The 19,031-nt window shown below is 40.8% G+C and overlaps 1 protein-coding gene across 1 annotated transcript in view; it reads left to right on the top strand.

Moving 5' to 3' along the window:
- Window positions 1-19,031, top strand: part of ADCY2 (adenylate cyclase 2) — a gene marked incomplete at both ends in the record, with an annotated part of 1,451,075 nt that overhangs the window by 592,589 nt on the left and 839,455 nt on the right. The window contains one exon of the mRNA XM_082258935.1: window positions 18,010-18,142. Coding sequence (XP_082115061.1) covers window positions 18,010-18,142 — 133 coding nt within the window. The remainder of the gene's footprint in view (window positions 1-18,009; window positions 18,143-19,031) is intronic.

Genomic DNA, 19,031 nt, shown 5'->3' with positions numbered 1-19,031 from the left:
GTTCGGAAACCCTGACTGTAATCGTTCTCTTGGTCCTACCGATATAGAGTAAATTACACGGGCACTGTATGCAGTACACTACATGTGTGCTACCACAGGTTATTGTATCCTTTATTTCAAAGGATTGCCCGTTAGACGGGGACACAAAGCTGGTGAAATTCCTCAAATGTGTATTCACCTGCTTGCAGGTTTTACACCTGCAGGCAAAAAAGCCAGGTGTACTCTCCCAGAACAACGTCGGCCTCTTTGGGGGATCCAAAACTTTTTTAACTACCTGATCACCAAATGTTGGACCCTTCCTATATATGAATGTTGGAGTGTCAGGCAATACCCCACTGAGGACTTTATCCATACATAGGACCGGCCAATGTCTTTTAAAGATCTGTTCAACCTCCCGATGTTGAGCACTGAATTGAGAAATGAAGCTCCATTCATGCCCCTGCGTATTCCGCTTCTCAGTGTCTCTTAGACAATCTTCCTGAGACAATCTACCTATTTCAGATATCGTGTGGTCTAATTTCGTGACTTGATAGCCTTTTTCAATGAATCTCTGTTTCAAAATTTGGGACTGAGCTCTAAAATCATCATCAGTAGTACAGTTCCTTCTGACTCGAAGGAACTGACCCCTTGGGGGTGTAGGCAACCAAAGGGGAGAGGGGCTTAACATATGTGTTTTTATCTGGCTTGAATAAATTTTATATGCGGAATTACACTATTGTTTGCCCCTACTCTGTTCATTTTCATGCTGGGTGAACGGAGTAACGTGTGAAGGAGAAGGTTCAGTGGTCCATATCTGGAGTCGTACATCCTGAGAGTTGTGGATATTGTAAAAGGGCTTACTTTTACTGGTTATTTGGTGAGTTCCCACTACAAGGGGGGGAGCACTTGTTGGTGGTGGAAGTCTGGTGGTGTAATCAAGATCCCTCACACTTTTTTCCTGAATAACGGACTCAGAACAGACTTAGAAGTCTCAGATTGGACCTGTTGTTAATGTTTTTCTATGGACTGTTGGATATATTTTTATGTCCTGTTACTTAGCGCTGCTAGTGTTTTTTAAGTATTTTTTCGTGGTTCAATATTCTTTTAACACCTATTTGCATATCATTTATTTATAGCAGCTGCTTAGACCCAGTTTTTAGCATATTTGAATAAGTTGCTTATCCAATTATTTATTAGAGCGCAGGGTGAGTGAGTATATGTCATAGGTATTCCGTGTTATACATATTCTTCACTCCTAGTGTTTATAAAGTAAAAGTAGTATATTTATTTTGAAAGGATACTATTTACATAAATCATAAAAGATATATAATGCATTCATTGTGCTGGGTTATAGACCCAGGGTGAATGAGTGAGAGAGGTTGGAAATATTGTGACAGGTGTGGTATGGTGAGATTTATTGGAATATTTGTCTCTGTTCCTCCATGCTTGTGGGCTTGGAAGTTTAGGTCAGAGATAATTCCTGGTGCGTATCCAACGCGTTTCGGCTTTTTTGAAAAAATTCTTTATCAAGGATTATTGTCACCATTTCTGTAGCAATAATGAGATATAGATATAGATTAGTAATTTAAGTCTACTGCAGATTTTAACCGTTGGTACTTAAAGAATATATATACATACATTTTTATATTCTGTTCCATGTAAAGTTCATTAGTCCTTTATTTTGCAATGAGAACCTTGGTGAGTGTGTCCTGAAATGGTACATAACTGGTGTTTTTATTGGTTCTTAAATTTTGATCAAAAATAAAAAAATAAAAATTATAAAAATAAATACAAAGAACGGGGAGAGAATAAATGTTTGTAAGGAACTTACAGTTAGTGTGCTGTAAGTAAAGGAAAGAGGTGGAGCAACCAGGGTTGGTACAAACTCCAAAAGGGTGGTTTTTTGATGCCTCAAAGTATTCCATCTTAGCTAAGAGGGCATACAGGGAGAGGTATCTATCCGTCTGTTTTAAGAAAAAGTATAAGGGTAGTAATAAAATAAAATACAATGTATTGTATATTTCATCAAATTATTTATTTTAAGCAAGAATCTTGAAGAAAGCTGGGTGAGTATTGCTCTCTTGGAAGAGGACTTACATTTTTGAAGGTTTCCTGGTACCAAAAAGGACAGCAGCTCCTATGCCTTTCCTTCTCCCTCTCTGCGAGGGAAGTGAGGAGAGACGCCGGTTCTCCGGCCTTTAATGCAGGTCTGCGCATGCGCCGTAGGTGCCGCACATACCTGCATGTGACATCCACACGGCTGGTTCCCTATTACGCATTCGCCACCAGGTGGGGCGCGCATCTCGAGAAGCCGTCAGGGCGGTTTTTTTTCCGGCCGCCGACACGGAGACAAATGAGTCTAGGTCCCATAGGGGATCGACGGGATGTAGATGGTATGGCCCGTATTGACTCAAAAATAGCCCCTGTTGTCACAGGGGCTTTCCGTGCTGGGTGCATAATAATATGACATGTGAACTTATGTTATGGCATTAGCAACATAGTTATTATCAAGAATGACAATTGTTTACATTAAAGTGTACTGATCAATAAATACATGCAAAATAATAGTAAAATAATGTATTAGCGTACCTTGAAGTTTTAACAGCAGTACAAAAAATAGGAAAAAGGGAAGAAAGGGAAAAGTGGGGGGGGAGGCATCATGATGGTATGGTGGTTATTGGAGATATAGGGTCTCCATAAGAATGGGTGTTGCTTGATACGGCAGCTGTATAATCTACAGTGCTTGTATTTAATATGATTTATTTATGATTAGTGGTGTCCTGAGATATCCTAGGAGTATGGTTCTCCTTTTGAGCGTGGGTGTCAGAGAATGAGGAAGATGAGGACGGCTTATTTATCCACTCCACCAACTCTTCTACATGTTGTGGCTGAATAACACGTCCAGCACTGGAAAAAAAGGAGTGGCAGGCCCCGCCTGCAGAGAATGCACCATGTCTGTGACCACCACTTTTCACTGTGGACACAGAGGCTGCTTGCCCTCTTTTCATGGCCTGTGAGCATCTGCCTCTCCTTGTTGGCCTTTTGGACATGATGTGGATTTTGGGGTGTTTTTTATTATTGACTGATCAATATATAATCTGTATATATAATGCACTGCTGATATGTCCTGCACTGACCGATAGATACTGAATGGCCTGATATATACTCAAGTGGCCTATATATCTACATAGATATCAATGTATGGTCTATACAGAACCGACCGATACTGAATGGCCTGATAGCTATATATATATATATATATATATATATATATATAGGCCACTTGAGTATATATCAATATATGGTCTATACTGAAATGACCGATAGATACTCAATGGCCTAATATATACTCAAGTGGCCTATATATATTATATATCAATGTATGGTCTGTACTGAACTGACCGATAGATACTTAATGGCCTAATATATACTCCATTGTCCTATAAATATATATCTATATATATATATATATATATATATATATATATAGATATCTATAGCTAGATATATATAGTTATATATACTGTATTTATAGGACAATAGAGTATATATTAGGCCATTAACTATCTATCGGTCAGTTCAGTATAGAGCATACATTGATATATATATATATATATATATATATATATATATATATATATATATATATATACTGTATATATATATATATATGTATATAGTCTATGGGACACGAACATGAAAATTGAAAGTCCTAATTTTAAAGGCTTAAATGCAAGTTATTGGCACAAAAAAGTGTATGGGGACCTGCCCTGGGGGACATGAATAAATGCAAAAAAATTTTTTTAAAACAATCATTTCTCTAATCGCCTTCCAGGACGGCCCAAACATGAGAGATGATAGGCTCCTCCTACCGGAAACACAATCAATTAAACACAGTTAAAAGGCCCCACCCTTCCCTCCATCCTCAGTTTAGATTGTGTTTCTTCCTACGAAACATTTGTTATTTTTTACTGACCTGCAGAATTTTTGATAGTCCTATGGTCCCCCTGTGAGCCAGGTTCAGCAAAGCCACTGAGAGTAGAGCTCTACCTGCCACCCCTCCCGGGTTTCTCACAGGTCGCCTCTTCCATCGGTGGAACCGTCGGTCACCCGGGTAACCCTCTAGGTTTCTTTCACCGCTTGTTCCCGAATTTCCCGCTGGAAGTGACGTCAGACGCGAGCGCCTCAAGCCTCGCGGTCGGATCGGAAGGACCCGTCAACATCCGGTGACGTCAGTTCCTGCACAATGCGGAAGAGGAAGGTGGAGGAGACGCCGGAACCGCTTCCACGCGGTAGTGCAGACTCCCAGGCCACAGGAGCTCGGACAGCTGCCAGGGAGATGAAGCCTTCTACTCACCCACCGGGGAAGGAAAAAGCGCTGGGCCAAGCAACAACAGCCAAACCCAGGTCGGACCCGGGTAAGTGCTGCAATGCATCTAACTTTATCCAAAAGAAAAAGTCTGCTGATGTCTTTTTGCTTTCCTGCAATGCTTGATGTTCCCTCTCCCTGCCCATAGTAGGACTGTTTAAGTGTCCTTTCTAGGGGCCTCTTACCCTTTTTCAAAAATGGAAGAGTGATACTAATTGATGTTGTATCCTGTCTTCCAGAGTCCCAGAGCGGTGTTCAGGAAACCTCTACTGTTGCACCTGTAGGGTTAGGATCCGTTGCCTCTAAAAAGTGCGGTAATTGTGCAGACAAGCTCCCTAGTTCCCACACAAAACTTTTTTGCTACAAGTGCATTTACAAGCTAGCAGGGAGTGAGTCTTCAGCCTTAATGAAGGACTTCCTGAAAACAGTCCAAGAAGAAATGCTGTCAACTATTCAGACTGTAAAATCCTCCCTAGGGAGTTCAGGAACCTCAACCTCTCCTGCAGGGGAAGGTACCTCCTCACAGGAGAGTCTTTTGGTTAAGCCAGGAAAAGCTAGCCAATCTCTTTCGCAAAGTCTGCCTTCAGGATTGCAAAGAAATAATCAGGAAGAAGAGGACATAGACCGCTCTGTCTCCCTATCTAATTCAGAGGGAGAAGGAGATAGGGACTCAGAAGAAATAGAGGAAACAGAACCTTCCAGGAATCTGTTTGGGCTGGATAGCATGCAGGGACTCCTTCAAGCAGTGTATGCCTCTGAAGAAATACCCGATGTGCAAAAAGGGACATCAGCCCAGGACAGACTCTACAAGGGTCTAGGGAAGACTCCTTCTAGAGTTTTTCCCATCCACCAATCCCTAAAAGGCTTGGTTCTTCAACAATGGCAGCGCCCAGAAACCAAATTTAAGAGGCCAGTGTCATGGAAAAGGAGATTCCCCTTCAAAGAGGAGGATATAGATCAGCTGATCAAAAGTCCCAAATTAGATGCACCCTTGGCTCAAGTGTCCAAGAAATCTGACCTCTCCTTTGCCGATACAGGCAGTATTAAGGATGTCATGAACAGGAAAGCAGAGTCCCTCCTGAGGAAAGCCTGGGAGTCCAATGCCTCTACCATGGCCCCGGCCTTGGCAGCCTCCTGTGTAGCAAGAAATACCTACTGTTGGTTGGATAGGCTAAATAAAAATTTACCCCAGGATAAGACTCAGGACTTGCAGGACTCACTATCCCTTATTGGGAAGGCAGTAGCTTACCTGGCGGATGCAGCTGTAGAGTCAGTAGTAGCTGCAGCCAAGACAGGTGCCCTCTTAAACTCAGCCAGAAGAGCCATATGGCTGAAGGAGTGGGAGGGAGACCTCACCTCAAAGACAAAGCTCTGCGCTTTGCCTTTTGAGGGATCATTATTATTTGGTTCTGGGTTGGATGAGGTCCTAGCTAGGTCCTCGGAAAGGGGTTAAAAAATTTCCAGTAAAAAGGAAGGATACTCCTAGAAAAATTTTTCGAGGCCCCCAGGAACAAAGTCAAAATAGACGAAAAAGGTAACCAAACAAGAGATGGGGATTCAGGAAGGGAAAACAAAGAAATAATCTGCTCTTTCCCTCCACCGCAGGCTCAAGAGACAACAAGTGACGCCAGCGACAAGGTGGGAGGCAGACTGGGCAAATTTCTCACTCAATGGAGAGAAATTTCAGTCTCCCCATATATTTACAAGTTAATCCAAGAAGGGTACCGCCTTCAATTCACCGCAATTCCACCCACCACAATTACCTTAACCCAGGTCCCCAAGAAACCTCAAGTCAAACAGGCTCTGCTTCAGGGAATCCAAGAACTTGCAAATCAACTGGTAATAACTCCAGTACCAGAAGATCAACATCTTCAGGGTTTCTATTCCCACGTGTTCGTGGTCCCAAAACCATCAGGCAAATTCCGCCTAATCATAAATTTAAAGAAACTCAACAGGTTTCTGACGTACAAAAAATTTTCAATGGAAACAATCTATTCTGTACGAAAGAACTTACTAAAGGATGTCTTCATGACCACTTTAGACCTCAGAGACGATTATCTTCACGTTCCCATCCACCCAGAACATCAGAAATTCTTAAGGTTTGCCATAGAGAACGAGGGGATAACGACTCATTGGCAGTTCAGGGCACTGACCTTTGGTCTAGCCGCCAGTCCAAGGATATTTACAAAAGTCCTGGCAGAGGCAGTAGCACACCTACACATGTTAGGGATTGCTCTGATTCCATACTTGGACGACCTACTGATTTTCGGAAAATCCGAGATCCAGGTAGATCTAGATACCCGTCGGGTAATAGAGGTCTTGGAGAACTTAGGATGGCTCGTCAATCTGAAGAAGTCAGCTCTGATACCATCCCAACTAAATAACTTTCTTGGGTTCCTGGTGGACTCAAAGGCCCAGAAACTATTTCTAACCCTAGAGAAAAAGGAAAAAATAGTCTCCGCGATCCACGCGTTAGAAGACTCCCCATCCTGCTCCAGAAGAGAAGTTCTGAGAGTTCTGGGGTTCATGTCAGCCAGTATACCAGCTTTGGTTTGGGCACAGCTACACGCGAGGGAACTTCTGTTTTTCTATCTATCATCCTGGGACGAACAGGTCATCCTCACCCCTCAGGTCAGAGAATCCCTGAAATGGTGGAAAGTGCAGACCAACTTGGAAAAAGGCAGGCCCTGGGGACAATGGAACCCTGTAGAAATCACCACGGACGCCAGTACCCAGGGCTGGGGGGCTCACATGGAAGGAGCCCAAGCACAGGGAGTCTGGGAGTTGGCAACAATGCAAACCTCCTCAAATTTCAGGGAGCTGAAAGCTGTGGGAGAGGCCTTGAAAGCCTTCAGAGAGAACATCGTCAACAAGGAGGTTCTAATACTTTCAGACAATACTACTACGGCAGTATACCTGAACAGACAAGGAGGGACCAGATCCAGACCCCTCTTAGATCTAGCTACCTCAATCCTAACTTGGGCCGAGGAAAGAGTGATCTCCCTAGTAGCGGTCCACATCAAGGGGGTAAACAACCTGCAAGCAGACTTCCTCAGTCGTCATCTTATTCAGGAATGAGAATGGGAGTTGGATCCAAAAATTTTCCAAATGATAACCCAGAGGTTCGGAACACCAGAAGTAGATTTGTTTGCCACAGAGCAGAACAAGAAAGTGGAAAAGTTCTTCTCCCTTACCAGGACCAGAGGAATGATGGGCCTGGATGCACTGGCCCAACCTTGGCGTTTCAGTCTGGCTTACGCTTTCCCCCCCCTGATGTTGATCCCGAGGGTTCTTCAGAAACTGAACCACTCAGAGGATCTTCGGCTGATTCTAATCGCCCCTTGGTGGCCAAGGAGGCCTTGGTTTGCCACTCTAAAGACCATGGCATTAGTTCCCCCATGGCACCTGCCGATTTCTCAAAAGCTGTTAGCTCAGGGTCCGGTCTTCTGCCCAAACCCAGAATTTTTTTCAGTTGACAGCCTGGCTACTGAAAGCCAGCTTTTAATTTCAAAGGGTTGCTCACAGAGAGTTGTAGATGCTCTCCTGCTGAGCAGGAAGCCTATTACCAAGAAAATCTACACTAAGGTATGGAAGAGGTTTTGTACCTGGGGTAAACAAAAAGGTTTTGTTTCCCCCTCTACCCCTGTAATTCTAGAGTTCCTACAGGATGGGGTGGATAAGGGTGTGGCCATTAACACCCTTAGGGTACAAATCACGGCCCTCTCAGTGTTCCTCGACACCCGTCTGGCAAGAGAGCCACTAATAAAGAGATTTTTGTTAGCCAGACAAAGAGTTACTCCTTTGTTAAAAGACAGGTTCCCACCTTGGGACCTGACAAGGGTTCTAGAGGCGTTATCTAGGCCTCCCTTCAAACCTTTGGGGGAAATTCCCCTCCAAAGGTTGTCTCTTAAGTTGACCTTTTTACTGGCCATCACCTCAGCAAGAAGAGTAGGGGATCTCCAGGCCCTCTCTATCAAAGAGCCATTTATGACGGTATGTCCGGACAGGATAGTTCTAAAACCAGATCCGCTCTATTTACCGAAGGTGGCATCTCCTTTCCACAGAACACAGGAAATTATCTTGCCTTCTTTCTGTGACAATCCTAAAAACAGCAAGGAAGAAAGGTTCCACTGTATTGATGTTAGAAGAGCTCTTCTCATTTACTTAGACAGAACAAGGAGTTTCAGAAGATCAAATCACCTTTTGGTCCTCCACTCTGGACCCAGGAAAGGGTTGCAGGCCTCTAAGCCTTCAATATCTAGATGGATCAGGCAGGCAATTACCAGCGCTTATGAGGCATCAGGTGTCCCAGCTCCTGTAAAAATTAATGCACATTCTACAAGAGCCCTAGCAACATCCTGGGCCGAGAAAGCAGGAGCATCCTGGGAGTTGATCCGCAAAGCAGCCACTTGGTCCAGCCACGACACCTTCCTGAAACACTACAGAATAGAAGTTCTGTCTCAACAGGACCTAACCTTCGGACGCAAGGTCTTGCAGGCAGTTGTCCCACCCTAAGGTAGGCCAGGGGTAATCTAGTATCCTCTCATGTTTGGGCCGTCCTGGAAGGCGATTGGAGAAAACTTACCGTTAGTTCACCGGTAACGACTTTTCTAAAGAGCCTTCCAGGACGGCCGGCCTACCCGCCCTATTAAAGGGTGCAAACAAGTTAAAAAGGGGTAAGTACCTATGGACTGAATGTTTAACACTTCCCTCAAGGAATCTGGTTGTGGAAGATACTTTTTTACAACTGAGGATGGAGGGAAGGGTGGGGCCTTTTAACTGTGTTTAATTGATTGTGTTTCCGGTAGGAGGAGCCTATCATCTCTCATGTTTGGGCCGTCCTGGAAGGCTCTTTAGAAAAGTCGTTACCGGTGAACTAACGGTAAGTTTTTTACAGGAGCAGTGATTTTAATAATAACAATAAAAATAAAAAATTCCTTTAACCACTTAAGCCCCGGAAGATTTTACCCCCTTCCTGACCAGGGGGTATTTTGCGATTCGGCACTGCGTAACGGACAATTACGCGGTCGTGCAACGCTGTACCCAAATGAATTTGATGTTCTTTTTTTCCCACAAACAGAGCTTTCTTTTGGTGGTATTTGATCACCTATGCGATTTTTTGATCATGCGCTATAAACAAAAAAAGAGCGACAATTTTGCAAAAATTACAATATTTTTCAAATTTTTTTATATGAAATTCCCCCCCAAAAAAATGTAAAAATCTAATTTTTTTTTACATTTTTGGTCAATTTGTTTCCTGCTACCTATGTTTGGTAAAAAAAATCACAATAAGCATATTTTGATTGGTTTGCGCAAAAGTTTACTAACTAAGGGAAAGATTTTTGTAATTTTTGTTGTTTTGTTTTTAACAAGTAATGGCGGCGATCTGCAATTTTTTTTTTTGCGGTACTGCAACATTGCGGCGGACAGATCGGACCCTTGACTGACATTTTTGACACTTTTGGGGTTACCAGTGACATTGCTACAGTAATCAGTGCTATACATATGCACTGTTACTGTAAAAATGACACTGGGAGGGAAGGGGTTAACTTTATTGGAGAGGGAGGGGTTAAGTGTGTCCCTAAGGGCGTGTTTCTTACTCTCATTGGGTGTGGCTGTGTGTGTAACAGCACAGATCAACGGTCCTACATAGCAGGACCGAGTGATCTGTGTTTTTACACAGGGGAGAGTGACAGGCGGCTTTGTTTACTCTAGCCGCCTGCCTTTCTCCTTCTCTACCCGACGATCGCGAGTGACCGGCAGACATCAGATCCACCGGTCACACGTGCCGGCTTCTTCGGGTACGGGAGCACGCCTCCAGCGGCGCGTGCTCGCCCCCTATTCGCTCCCAGGCTAGTGACGTACCAGTATGTCACTTTGCCTGGGAGGGGCTGACCGCCGCCGTATATAGTCGGTCGGCAAGTGGTTAAATATCGTGCCTGGGGGGCCCCCTTAATGTGCCTGTAAAGTAGCGCATTTGTGCGATGTTTGTAGCCTGCTGCAGCAATACTGACATTTCTAAAGGAAAAATGTAATTTAAACTTGTGGCTGTAATGTATTACAGGTAAAAAAATAAAAAAAAGTGGCGCGGGGTCTGGTATGGACTGGGGGGGGGGGGACCCCACACTGCAAGGGGAACCCTGCACCAAAATTTTTAAAATTGGTGTGGGCTTCCCCCTAAAATCCATACCAGACCCTTTTCCGAGCACACAGCCTGGCTGACCAGGATGGGGGTGGGGGCGAGTGAGCATGTGTTGAGGGCATGTGACCTAGTATGGTTCAGGAAGGGGGTGCTCGCTCACCCCCACCCCCATCCTGGTCAGCCAGGCTGTGTGCTCAGATAAGGGTCTGGTATAGATTTTAGGGGGAACTCCACACCGTTTTTTTTTAATTTTGGCGCAGGGTTCCCCTTAAAATCCATACCAAACCCGAGGGGCCTTTTATGGACTGATGGGGCCCCACAACATTTTTTTCAGCAATACTGACATAAACTGATATAAACTGAAGTGCATATCTTACGTTCAACTAGAACTCGAAGCTCATCCCTAACAGCAATCAGTGAGGGACACTGCAAAAAAGCTAAAAAAAAGGGTCTAAACATGCAGAAATGAGGCATCTAATATAGAAGAAACATGTGCCCCAAGCAAGGTAGGAACCAGAAATGAGGCAGATAAAACAAATAAAACCATATGCCACAAGCCAAACATGAAAGTGCATGTGCTAAGACAAATAAGGTTGTTGAAAGGCTTACCATGTGCTCCACCAAATCCAGACTCTTTGGCTTCTCATCTGGTGAGCTCTCCTCTGCCGACACTCACCTCTGCCAGGGCCCTGAGAAGTATGCATCCGAAAAGAAGCGCTGCCTGCTGGATATGACCACACCTGTGGTTAGACATGTGCAGTTCATTTCGTTCCCATTTCGGACATATTTTCCGTTTTGTGGAAATTTGGATGTATCCGATTTTTCAAATTACAAAAGTACCAAATTTAAACAAATCCAAAAAATAATGGAAAAAAAATTCAGACGAATTTCGAATCGATTATAATAGTTTTCAGATCAATTTTGAATGGTTTTGGAAGTCGAGTAATTTTCAATTTTGAATAATTTTCAAATTTGAATAGTTTTTGATTTGTTTTCCAGTTTCCAAAAAGAATAAAATAGGATAGAAAGTAAAGGAATAGAATAGGAAAAAATAGAATAGAATAACAAAAGAATTTAATAAAATATAAATAATATAACCATCCTCTGAAATTCTAATTTTTAAATAGAATAAATTTGAATTCAAGTATATAAGAAAAGAATAGAATAGAAAAAAAACAATAGAATAGAATAAATATAACCATGTCCCAGAATTCAAATAGAATCAATTTGAATTTGAATATAATAGATTATAATATATTAGAAAATAACAGAATAGTATAGAAAAAAAGAAACAAGAGACTAGAATAGAATAGAACGAATATAATCATCTTCCGAAATTCGAATTTTGAATAGAATAAATTTGAATTTGAATAGAATAGATCAGAAAATATTAGAATAAAAAAGAATATAATAGAATTAAAAAAATGAATAAAATATCAAGAATATAACCATCTTCTGAAATTAGAATATACTATAATATAATTAAAAAAACAATAGAATAGAAAAGAAGAAATATAACCATGTCCCAGAATTCAAATAGAATCAATTGGAATTTAAATAGAATAGAAAATAATATATTAGAATAGAATAGAAAATAACGGAATAGTATAGAAAAAAATAGAATAGAACAGAATAGAATGAATAAGATCATCTTCTGAAATTTGAATTTTAAATAGAATAAATTTGAATTTGAATAGAATAGAAAATAATAGACTAGAAAAGAAAAGAATAGCATAAAAAAGAACAGAATTAAAAAAACAATTTAATAAAATAGAATAGAAAGAATATAACCATTTTCCAAAATCCAAATAGAATCAATTCAAATTTAAATATAATTTCTATTCTATTCCATTCTTTTCTGGGTTTTTTCTGTAATATTCTGTTATTTTCTATTCTAATCTTTTTTTTTTTTTTTTTTTTTGTATTTAAATCTTTTTTATTTTATCGTTGCTGAACGTTACAATCGATGTGTTACAAAATATCACCAGAAAAAGAAAAACAAAAGCACATTCCGTCAACACAAATATAGTTATCAACATTTTCATATTCTTAAATGTATTCAAATAGAAAAAAACATGTTAAACCATATCTGCTTTAAACCCCCCTCCCCCCCTAACATGTGAAACAAGAAGAAAAAAAAAAAAAGAAACAGCCCCACGGGTAAGGGAAAACCCCCTCATACCTCCAAAATCCAACACTATTATCACCATGGAGGAGACCAGTCTACCAACCGAACAACATACTCTACCGACCACACATTAGTAAGGCTCCTTCCTCAGATGTCACAAATCCATCCCAGCCTCCCCATAGTAAAGTGAATTTCTCATGTTTGTGTTTAGATGCCCATACTAACTCCTCCATCCTCCTGATTGCTTCCACTTTAAGTATCCAACTCGAAACCGTAGGGGGTGAGTTTTGCTTCCATTTTGAGGGTATGCAAGCCTTCGCTGCGCTAAGAAGATGGCCAATAATGCCTTTTTGAAAAGCTGACATCGGAAGATCCGACATATTCAATAAAAAGAAAGCAGGATCATTTGGAATCGTGTGTACAGTAAATTTCTGAATAATCCTATGGACTTCCGACCAGAAATGTGTTAATCGGGGGCAAGCCCATAAAATATGGAACATAGTTCCCTCTGCACTGTTACAATGCCAGCATGCCTCTGACGCTTCCGGGAAGCATTTATGCAGTTTAGCTGGTGTATAGTACCACCTTGACATAATCTTATAGCTTGTTTCCTGCAATTTAGTGCATCGGGAGGACCTTAATGTTAGTACGAGCATCTTCTTAATTTGGGCTGGTGAGAATGTTCTACTCATCTCAATCTCCCACATACGAATCCAGGGTAAGACCGGTTGAGTCTGAGGAGTAACCAGTAGGCCATACATATATGACAAAGTACCCTTCTTCTGGCCTTGACTAAAACAGTAATCCTCAAACTCCGTAAGAGGTCTGATATAAGTACTTGGTGGTGAGAGCGAACCTAAAAAATGGCGCAATTGTAAAGCCTGCCATACCGCTAGAGTGTAAGGGCCCTGTGCTTCTGTCAGTTCTAATAGTGTAGGCCATCTATCCTCTACCAGGAAGTGTGTTACCTGAAAAAAGCCGGCTCTACGCAGCCCTATAAAGCTACTAGAAGATAATCCTGGCTCAAATTTAGGGTTACCTAAGATTGGGTAAAGTGGGGAGTCTCTTGAGAATAACCTCTGTTTAAGTTGAATTGCCTCGCACAATCTCAGTGTTGCGCCTATCAGAGGATGTGATTTCAACGCCAAAGGGCATTCCCTCCACATCCAGGGGGTCCTACTCAATGCCACGGGGGTCTGTGCTTGCTCTATCTGAACTGATATTTTGTCTTTAAAGTGGCAGCCCCAGTCTACCACTCTACCTAGATGGACGGCTTGATAGTACTTCCTAATGTCAGGTAAAGCAATCCCTCCCATTCTCTTCGGAAGGCTCAGCCAATTTTTTGATATCCGTGGTTTCCCATGTGGCCAGATGAACTTTAAGAATAGGGTATTTACCTGATTAAAAAACTTCAATGGGATCTGAGATGGTAGAGTTTGAAATAAATATAGAAATTTTGGGAGGATACACATTTTGATAAGATTACACCTCCCAAACCACGAGTGTAGTCCCTTCTGCCATTTCTCTAACAGTATCCGTGTCATAGCCATAAGTGGAGGATAATTCAAAGTAAATAGTTGACTTAATTTAGTTGGTATATTAGTTCCTAGATAGCGAATAGCTTGCTCCGGCCATTTACATTTAAAGTTATTTTGGATCGACTCTCGCATAGGTATAGTTAAATGTACTTCCATCACCGCAGACTTGGTAAAATTAATTTAGAAATTTGAAAATTTCCCATATATGTCAGATATCCGGGTGACTTCGTATTTTACATAGAAAGGGTTCTAAAACCAATGCAAATAAAAGGGGTGACAAGGGGCAACCTTGGCGTGTCCCATTGCTAATGGGGAAAGGATCTGAGAGAAAGCTATTTACCTTAACCTGTGCAGATGGGATGCCGAAATCCAATTCCGCATATTGTTTCCCAGGCCCACATGCCTCAGTACTGCGATCATAAAATCCCAATCGACCCGATCGAATGCCTTCTCGGCATCTGTGCTTAAGAAAATTCCCGGTTTGCGGGCATTGGAGGCAATATGAATTAGGTTAAGTGTCTTGATTGTGTTGTCCCTAGCCTCTCTATTAGGAATAAACCCGACTTGGTCTAAATGTATCAGCAGTTGTACATGTTGGGACAATCGTGCTGCCAGTAACTTTGTGAAAATTTTTAAATCAAAATTTAAGAGGTAGATCGGTCTATAGCTACTACAATCTGCTGGGTCCTTATCCTCCTTATGGATTAAAGTAATATGTGCTTTCAGAGTTTCTTTAAGAAGGGCTGGTCCTTCTCTGGCGGTGTTAAAAAGTTTTTCCAAATAGGGGCCTAGTTCTGAAAAAAAAGAGGTATAATAAAACTGAGTGAACCCGTCCGGTCCAGGCGCCTTACCCGGACGGGTTCACTCAGTATTTCTGATTGTGTTATGGGTGTCTCGAGTTTTTCCGTCACCTCTAAGGATAGCCGAGGCATCCCTGAGTTCGCAACATATTCCTTCACCTGGGCTAGATCCGGGGTAGCAACTGGGAGATTATAGAGGTCTTTAAAGAACTCACGAAAAACCTGCGTCATCTGAATTGGCATCACAAGTTTCTTACCCTGCTTATTCTTCACCTGCGTAATATATGATGAAGTCCTAAGGTCACGTACTGCATTTGCTAATGCCTTCCCACATTTGTCTCCTACCTCGTATACTATTTTCCTTCCTCTTTGGATACCCTTTTTTGCTCTGTCTTGAAGTATGTCCGTAATCTGTCGGCAGATAGTAACCAGCTCCTGTATATTATTTGGTGTTTGAGCATGTTTATGGCATGCTTCCGCTTTTTGTAGCCTAGCCAGTAACGACTGGAGGGTACTCTCTCTCTCCCTTTTAATGCGTGCCCCATGTTTGATCAGTATACCGCGTATGACGGGTTTGTGAGCTTCCCATAATAGGCCAGTATTACAATCGTCCGTATCATTGATCCTGAAGTATTCCCTAAGGGCCTCTGTTACTTCCGCTAACACCCCTGGACTTTCTAGTATACTTTCATTCAATTTCCATATCTTTGAGGGGTTTGATGACATCCTCCCTAGCGAATATCTAAGGAACACGGGGGCATGGTCTGACCACGTGATATTGCCTATAGAGGTATCAATTACTGAGTGTAGTTGTGCATGTGGAATCAGGAAATAATCCAGTCTAGTATAGACCTGGTGTGGTGGAGAAAAAATAGTGTAATCCCGTTCTGACGGATGAAAGAGCCGCCACACATCCATCAATTGCGCCCGATTAAGGGCGCGGGACACTTCCTTATGCACTCTAGGTGCCGTCGTGGATAATCCCGAAGAGACGTCCATCGAGGGTACCAACGAGATGTTTAGATCTCCACCCATTATCAACTGTCCCTCAACAAAATCTGCCAGTTTATCCAAAATCTGAGATAAATATAAATCTTGCTGATAATTTGGTGCATATAGGGATACCACTGTGATCAAGGCTTCCCCTACCAGACCCTTTACAAAGATAAAACGACCTCTAGGGTCCACAATAGAGTCTCGGTATATCCAGGGTAATCTGTTTGTGATAAGAATAGATGCTCCCCTAGACTTGGATTCCTCATTAGTAGAGTGGTACACATGAGGAAAATGTCTGGATTGTAGAATTGGGAATTTATTAGATCTAAAACGAGTCTCTTGAATCAGAGCTATATTCACTTTCATATGTCTCAGATCCTCCCAAAGCATACGTCTTTTTTCTGGTTGGTTGAGTCCTTTAGTGTTCAGTGATAGTACCCTAATCTCCTCCATGGTAGACACACAAGTGTAAAGAAAAGAAAAGAAAAAAAAAAAAAAAGGAGGAGGGGGGGCGCCATCTAACGGCTATTTTTTCCCAAACCCCCAAATAGGATAGTGCGCAAAGGGGGGGATACTTGATTGTAGCGCACAGTGCACGTTAGTGCTGACACTGTAGGGGGGATTATTGGGGAACTGAGGGAGTAGTTTTGGGTTGAGGGGTGGTTCTTTCTATTCTAATCCATTCTTTTCCATCCTATTCAAATTCAAATTGATTCTATTTGAAATTTGGGAAAAGGAAATATTCTTTCTATTCTATTGTTTTTTTTAATTATTTTCTTTTGTATTCTATTCTTTTCTATTCGAATTTCATTAGTTGGTTATATTCTTTCTATTTTATTCTATTCTATTATTTTAATTTCTATTCCATTTTCTTCTGTTTTACTCTATTATATTCTACTCTTTTATTTTCTGTTTTATTATTTTCTATTCTAATCTATTTTTTCTATTCCTTTATCCTCTTTTCTGCTTTATTGTCTTTTGAAATTGGAAAATAAAACAAAAATTCAACTAATTTGAAAACTTTTCGAATTTGAAAACTTATTTGAATTTGAAAACTGTTCGAATTTGAAAACTGTTCGAATTTGGAAACTATTCTAAATTAATTTGAAAACTATTCGAATTTGGAAAATTCGAATAGATTAGAATATTAAAAAACAAAACAATTTTCGAAAACAGATTAAACAAATTTAACTAAATGAATTTATGCAAAAAACGAATCAAAACTAAATGAAACAATTTTTTTTGTTCTGCACATATCTACCTGCGGTAAATTACCGCTCACCTGCCATAAATTACCACACTGTTTTATGGTGAAAATATTGAAAAATACGGCCAAATACCACATGTGGCATTTTAGGAGCATTTTTATGAGCATGTCAAAAAACGTTTTGAAAAACGCTGAATTTTACCGTATTTTCTAAGGTACTCAAAACCGCTTTGTGAATGGAGCCATTGCCCTTTAAAGTATTTCCTGATTGCTGAAAGACATTTCTGCTGTATGTACTGTACCTTTTTGTTTTTTATTATTTTTGCAATTTTAAAGTCCTCAGCTTTATTGTTGGTTGTCTTTTAAGAGCAGGTTATTTTATTTTAAAAAATCCTATTTCGATCTACAGTTTGATATATGTACAGAGGTCAATACTTATTAGTAATCCTACCTATCAGTGCAGGTCTTGTGCAATACTTTTCTTTCTTCAGCACTGTCCTCCATAGAAACTTCACTTTGCCATGATCCTATTTCAGGTGAATTATGGCCAGTGTGATTCAAGCCACATCCTGTGAGCCCAGCTGTTCAACACATGTTGGCAAAGACATTAACTACTACTAATAAGTACATTTTTTAAAATATAAATAAGCAATCATATAACAAAGTAAAAATCACATTACATTTTATATATTATATATTTTGTAGTAAGCCTTATTAATAATCCAAAATGTGTACTGACTAAAATATGTATATGCTATATAATCCTTTTAAACTGTCTTGTAGCATATTTTTGAATATTGCAAATGCAAATAATATATCAATTTATTTTTATCATTGGTTCTTTAAACAGCCGTGTTCATATCACATCTGAAACACTGGAACATCTGAATGAAGCATACCAAGTTGAGGATGGTGAAGGGCATTTAAGAGATCCATACCTCAAGGAACATAATGTTGTTACATTCCTTGTAATCAACCCAAAGGTAATGCACTATTGTGCTGTAAAAAAAGACACTGTATACATGTGAACTTCCTTATCTTGGTATCAAACTTACTGCTGACATATCTAGTTTGTTCTCGGCCAACTACCCCCCTTGCTGAAAAAGATTAATGATCTCTTTAAATATTGGACATCTCTTCCCCTCTCCTGGTTTGGAAGGATTGCAGTTATTGAAATGTTTATACTTCCTAAATTTCTGTATCTATTCAGAGTCCTTCCAATACCAATACCAGCTCATTTTCTACGTATTTTACAACGGAAAACTTTGAATTTCACTTGGGGTGATACTAGACCTAGGATTGCTAGTAAGACTTTATTCCTTTCCGAAAATTGGAGAAAGTCCAGAGAAGGGCAACAAAAATAATTAGGGGAATGGAGGACATCAGCTATGAGGAAAGACTACAAGCACTGAACCTATTCTCTCTGGAGAAGAGACGATTGAGGGGGGATATGATATCAATGTACAAATACTGTACTGGCGACCCTAGCATAAGGAACAAACTATTCAGAGAAAGGAGATACAATAAGACACGTGGCCACTCACTAAAACTTGAGGAAAGGCGGTTTAACCTTAAAGTGCGTAAGGGGTTCTTCACTGTAAGAGCGGTAAGGATGTGGAATTCTCTTCCACAAGCAGTCGTATCAGCGGGGAGCATTGATAGTTTCAAAAAACTATTGGATGGACACCTTAAAGACCACAACATACAGGGGTATACAATGTACGGTTAAAAGCAAACACACACACACATCATAGGTTGAACTGGATAGACTTATGTCTTTTTTCAACCTCACTAACTATGTAACTATGTAAAATTTGAGGTGGTGTAGGGTTCCCTAACCTTAATACCTACTATATAGCTGCTCAGATTGCA

The sequence above is a fragment of the Pelophylax lessonae genome, assembly GCF_965119305.1.
Source record: "Pelophylax lessonae genome assembly, chromosome: 5".
NCBI classification, from domain to species: domain Eukaryota; kingdom Metazoa; phylum Chordata; class Amphibia; order Anura; family Ranidae; genus Pelophylax; species Pelophylax lessonae.
Note: the sequence above shows the minus strand (reverse complement) of the source record. Positions and strands in the feature narration are given on the sequence as shown.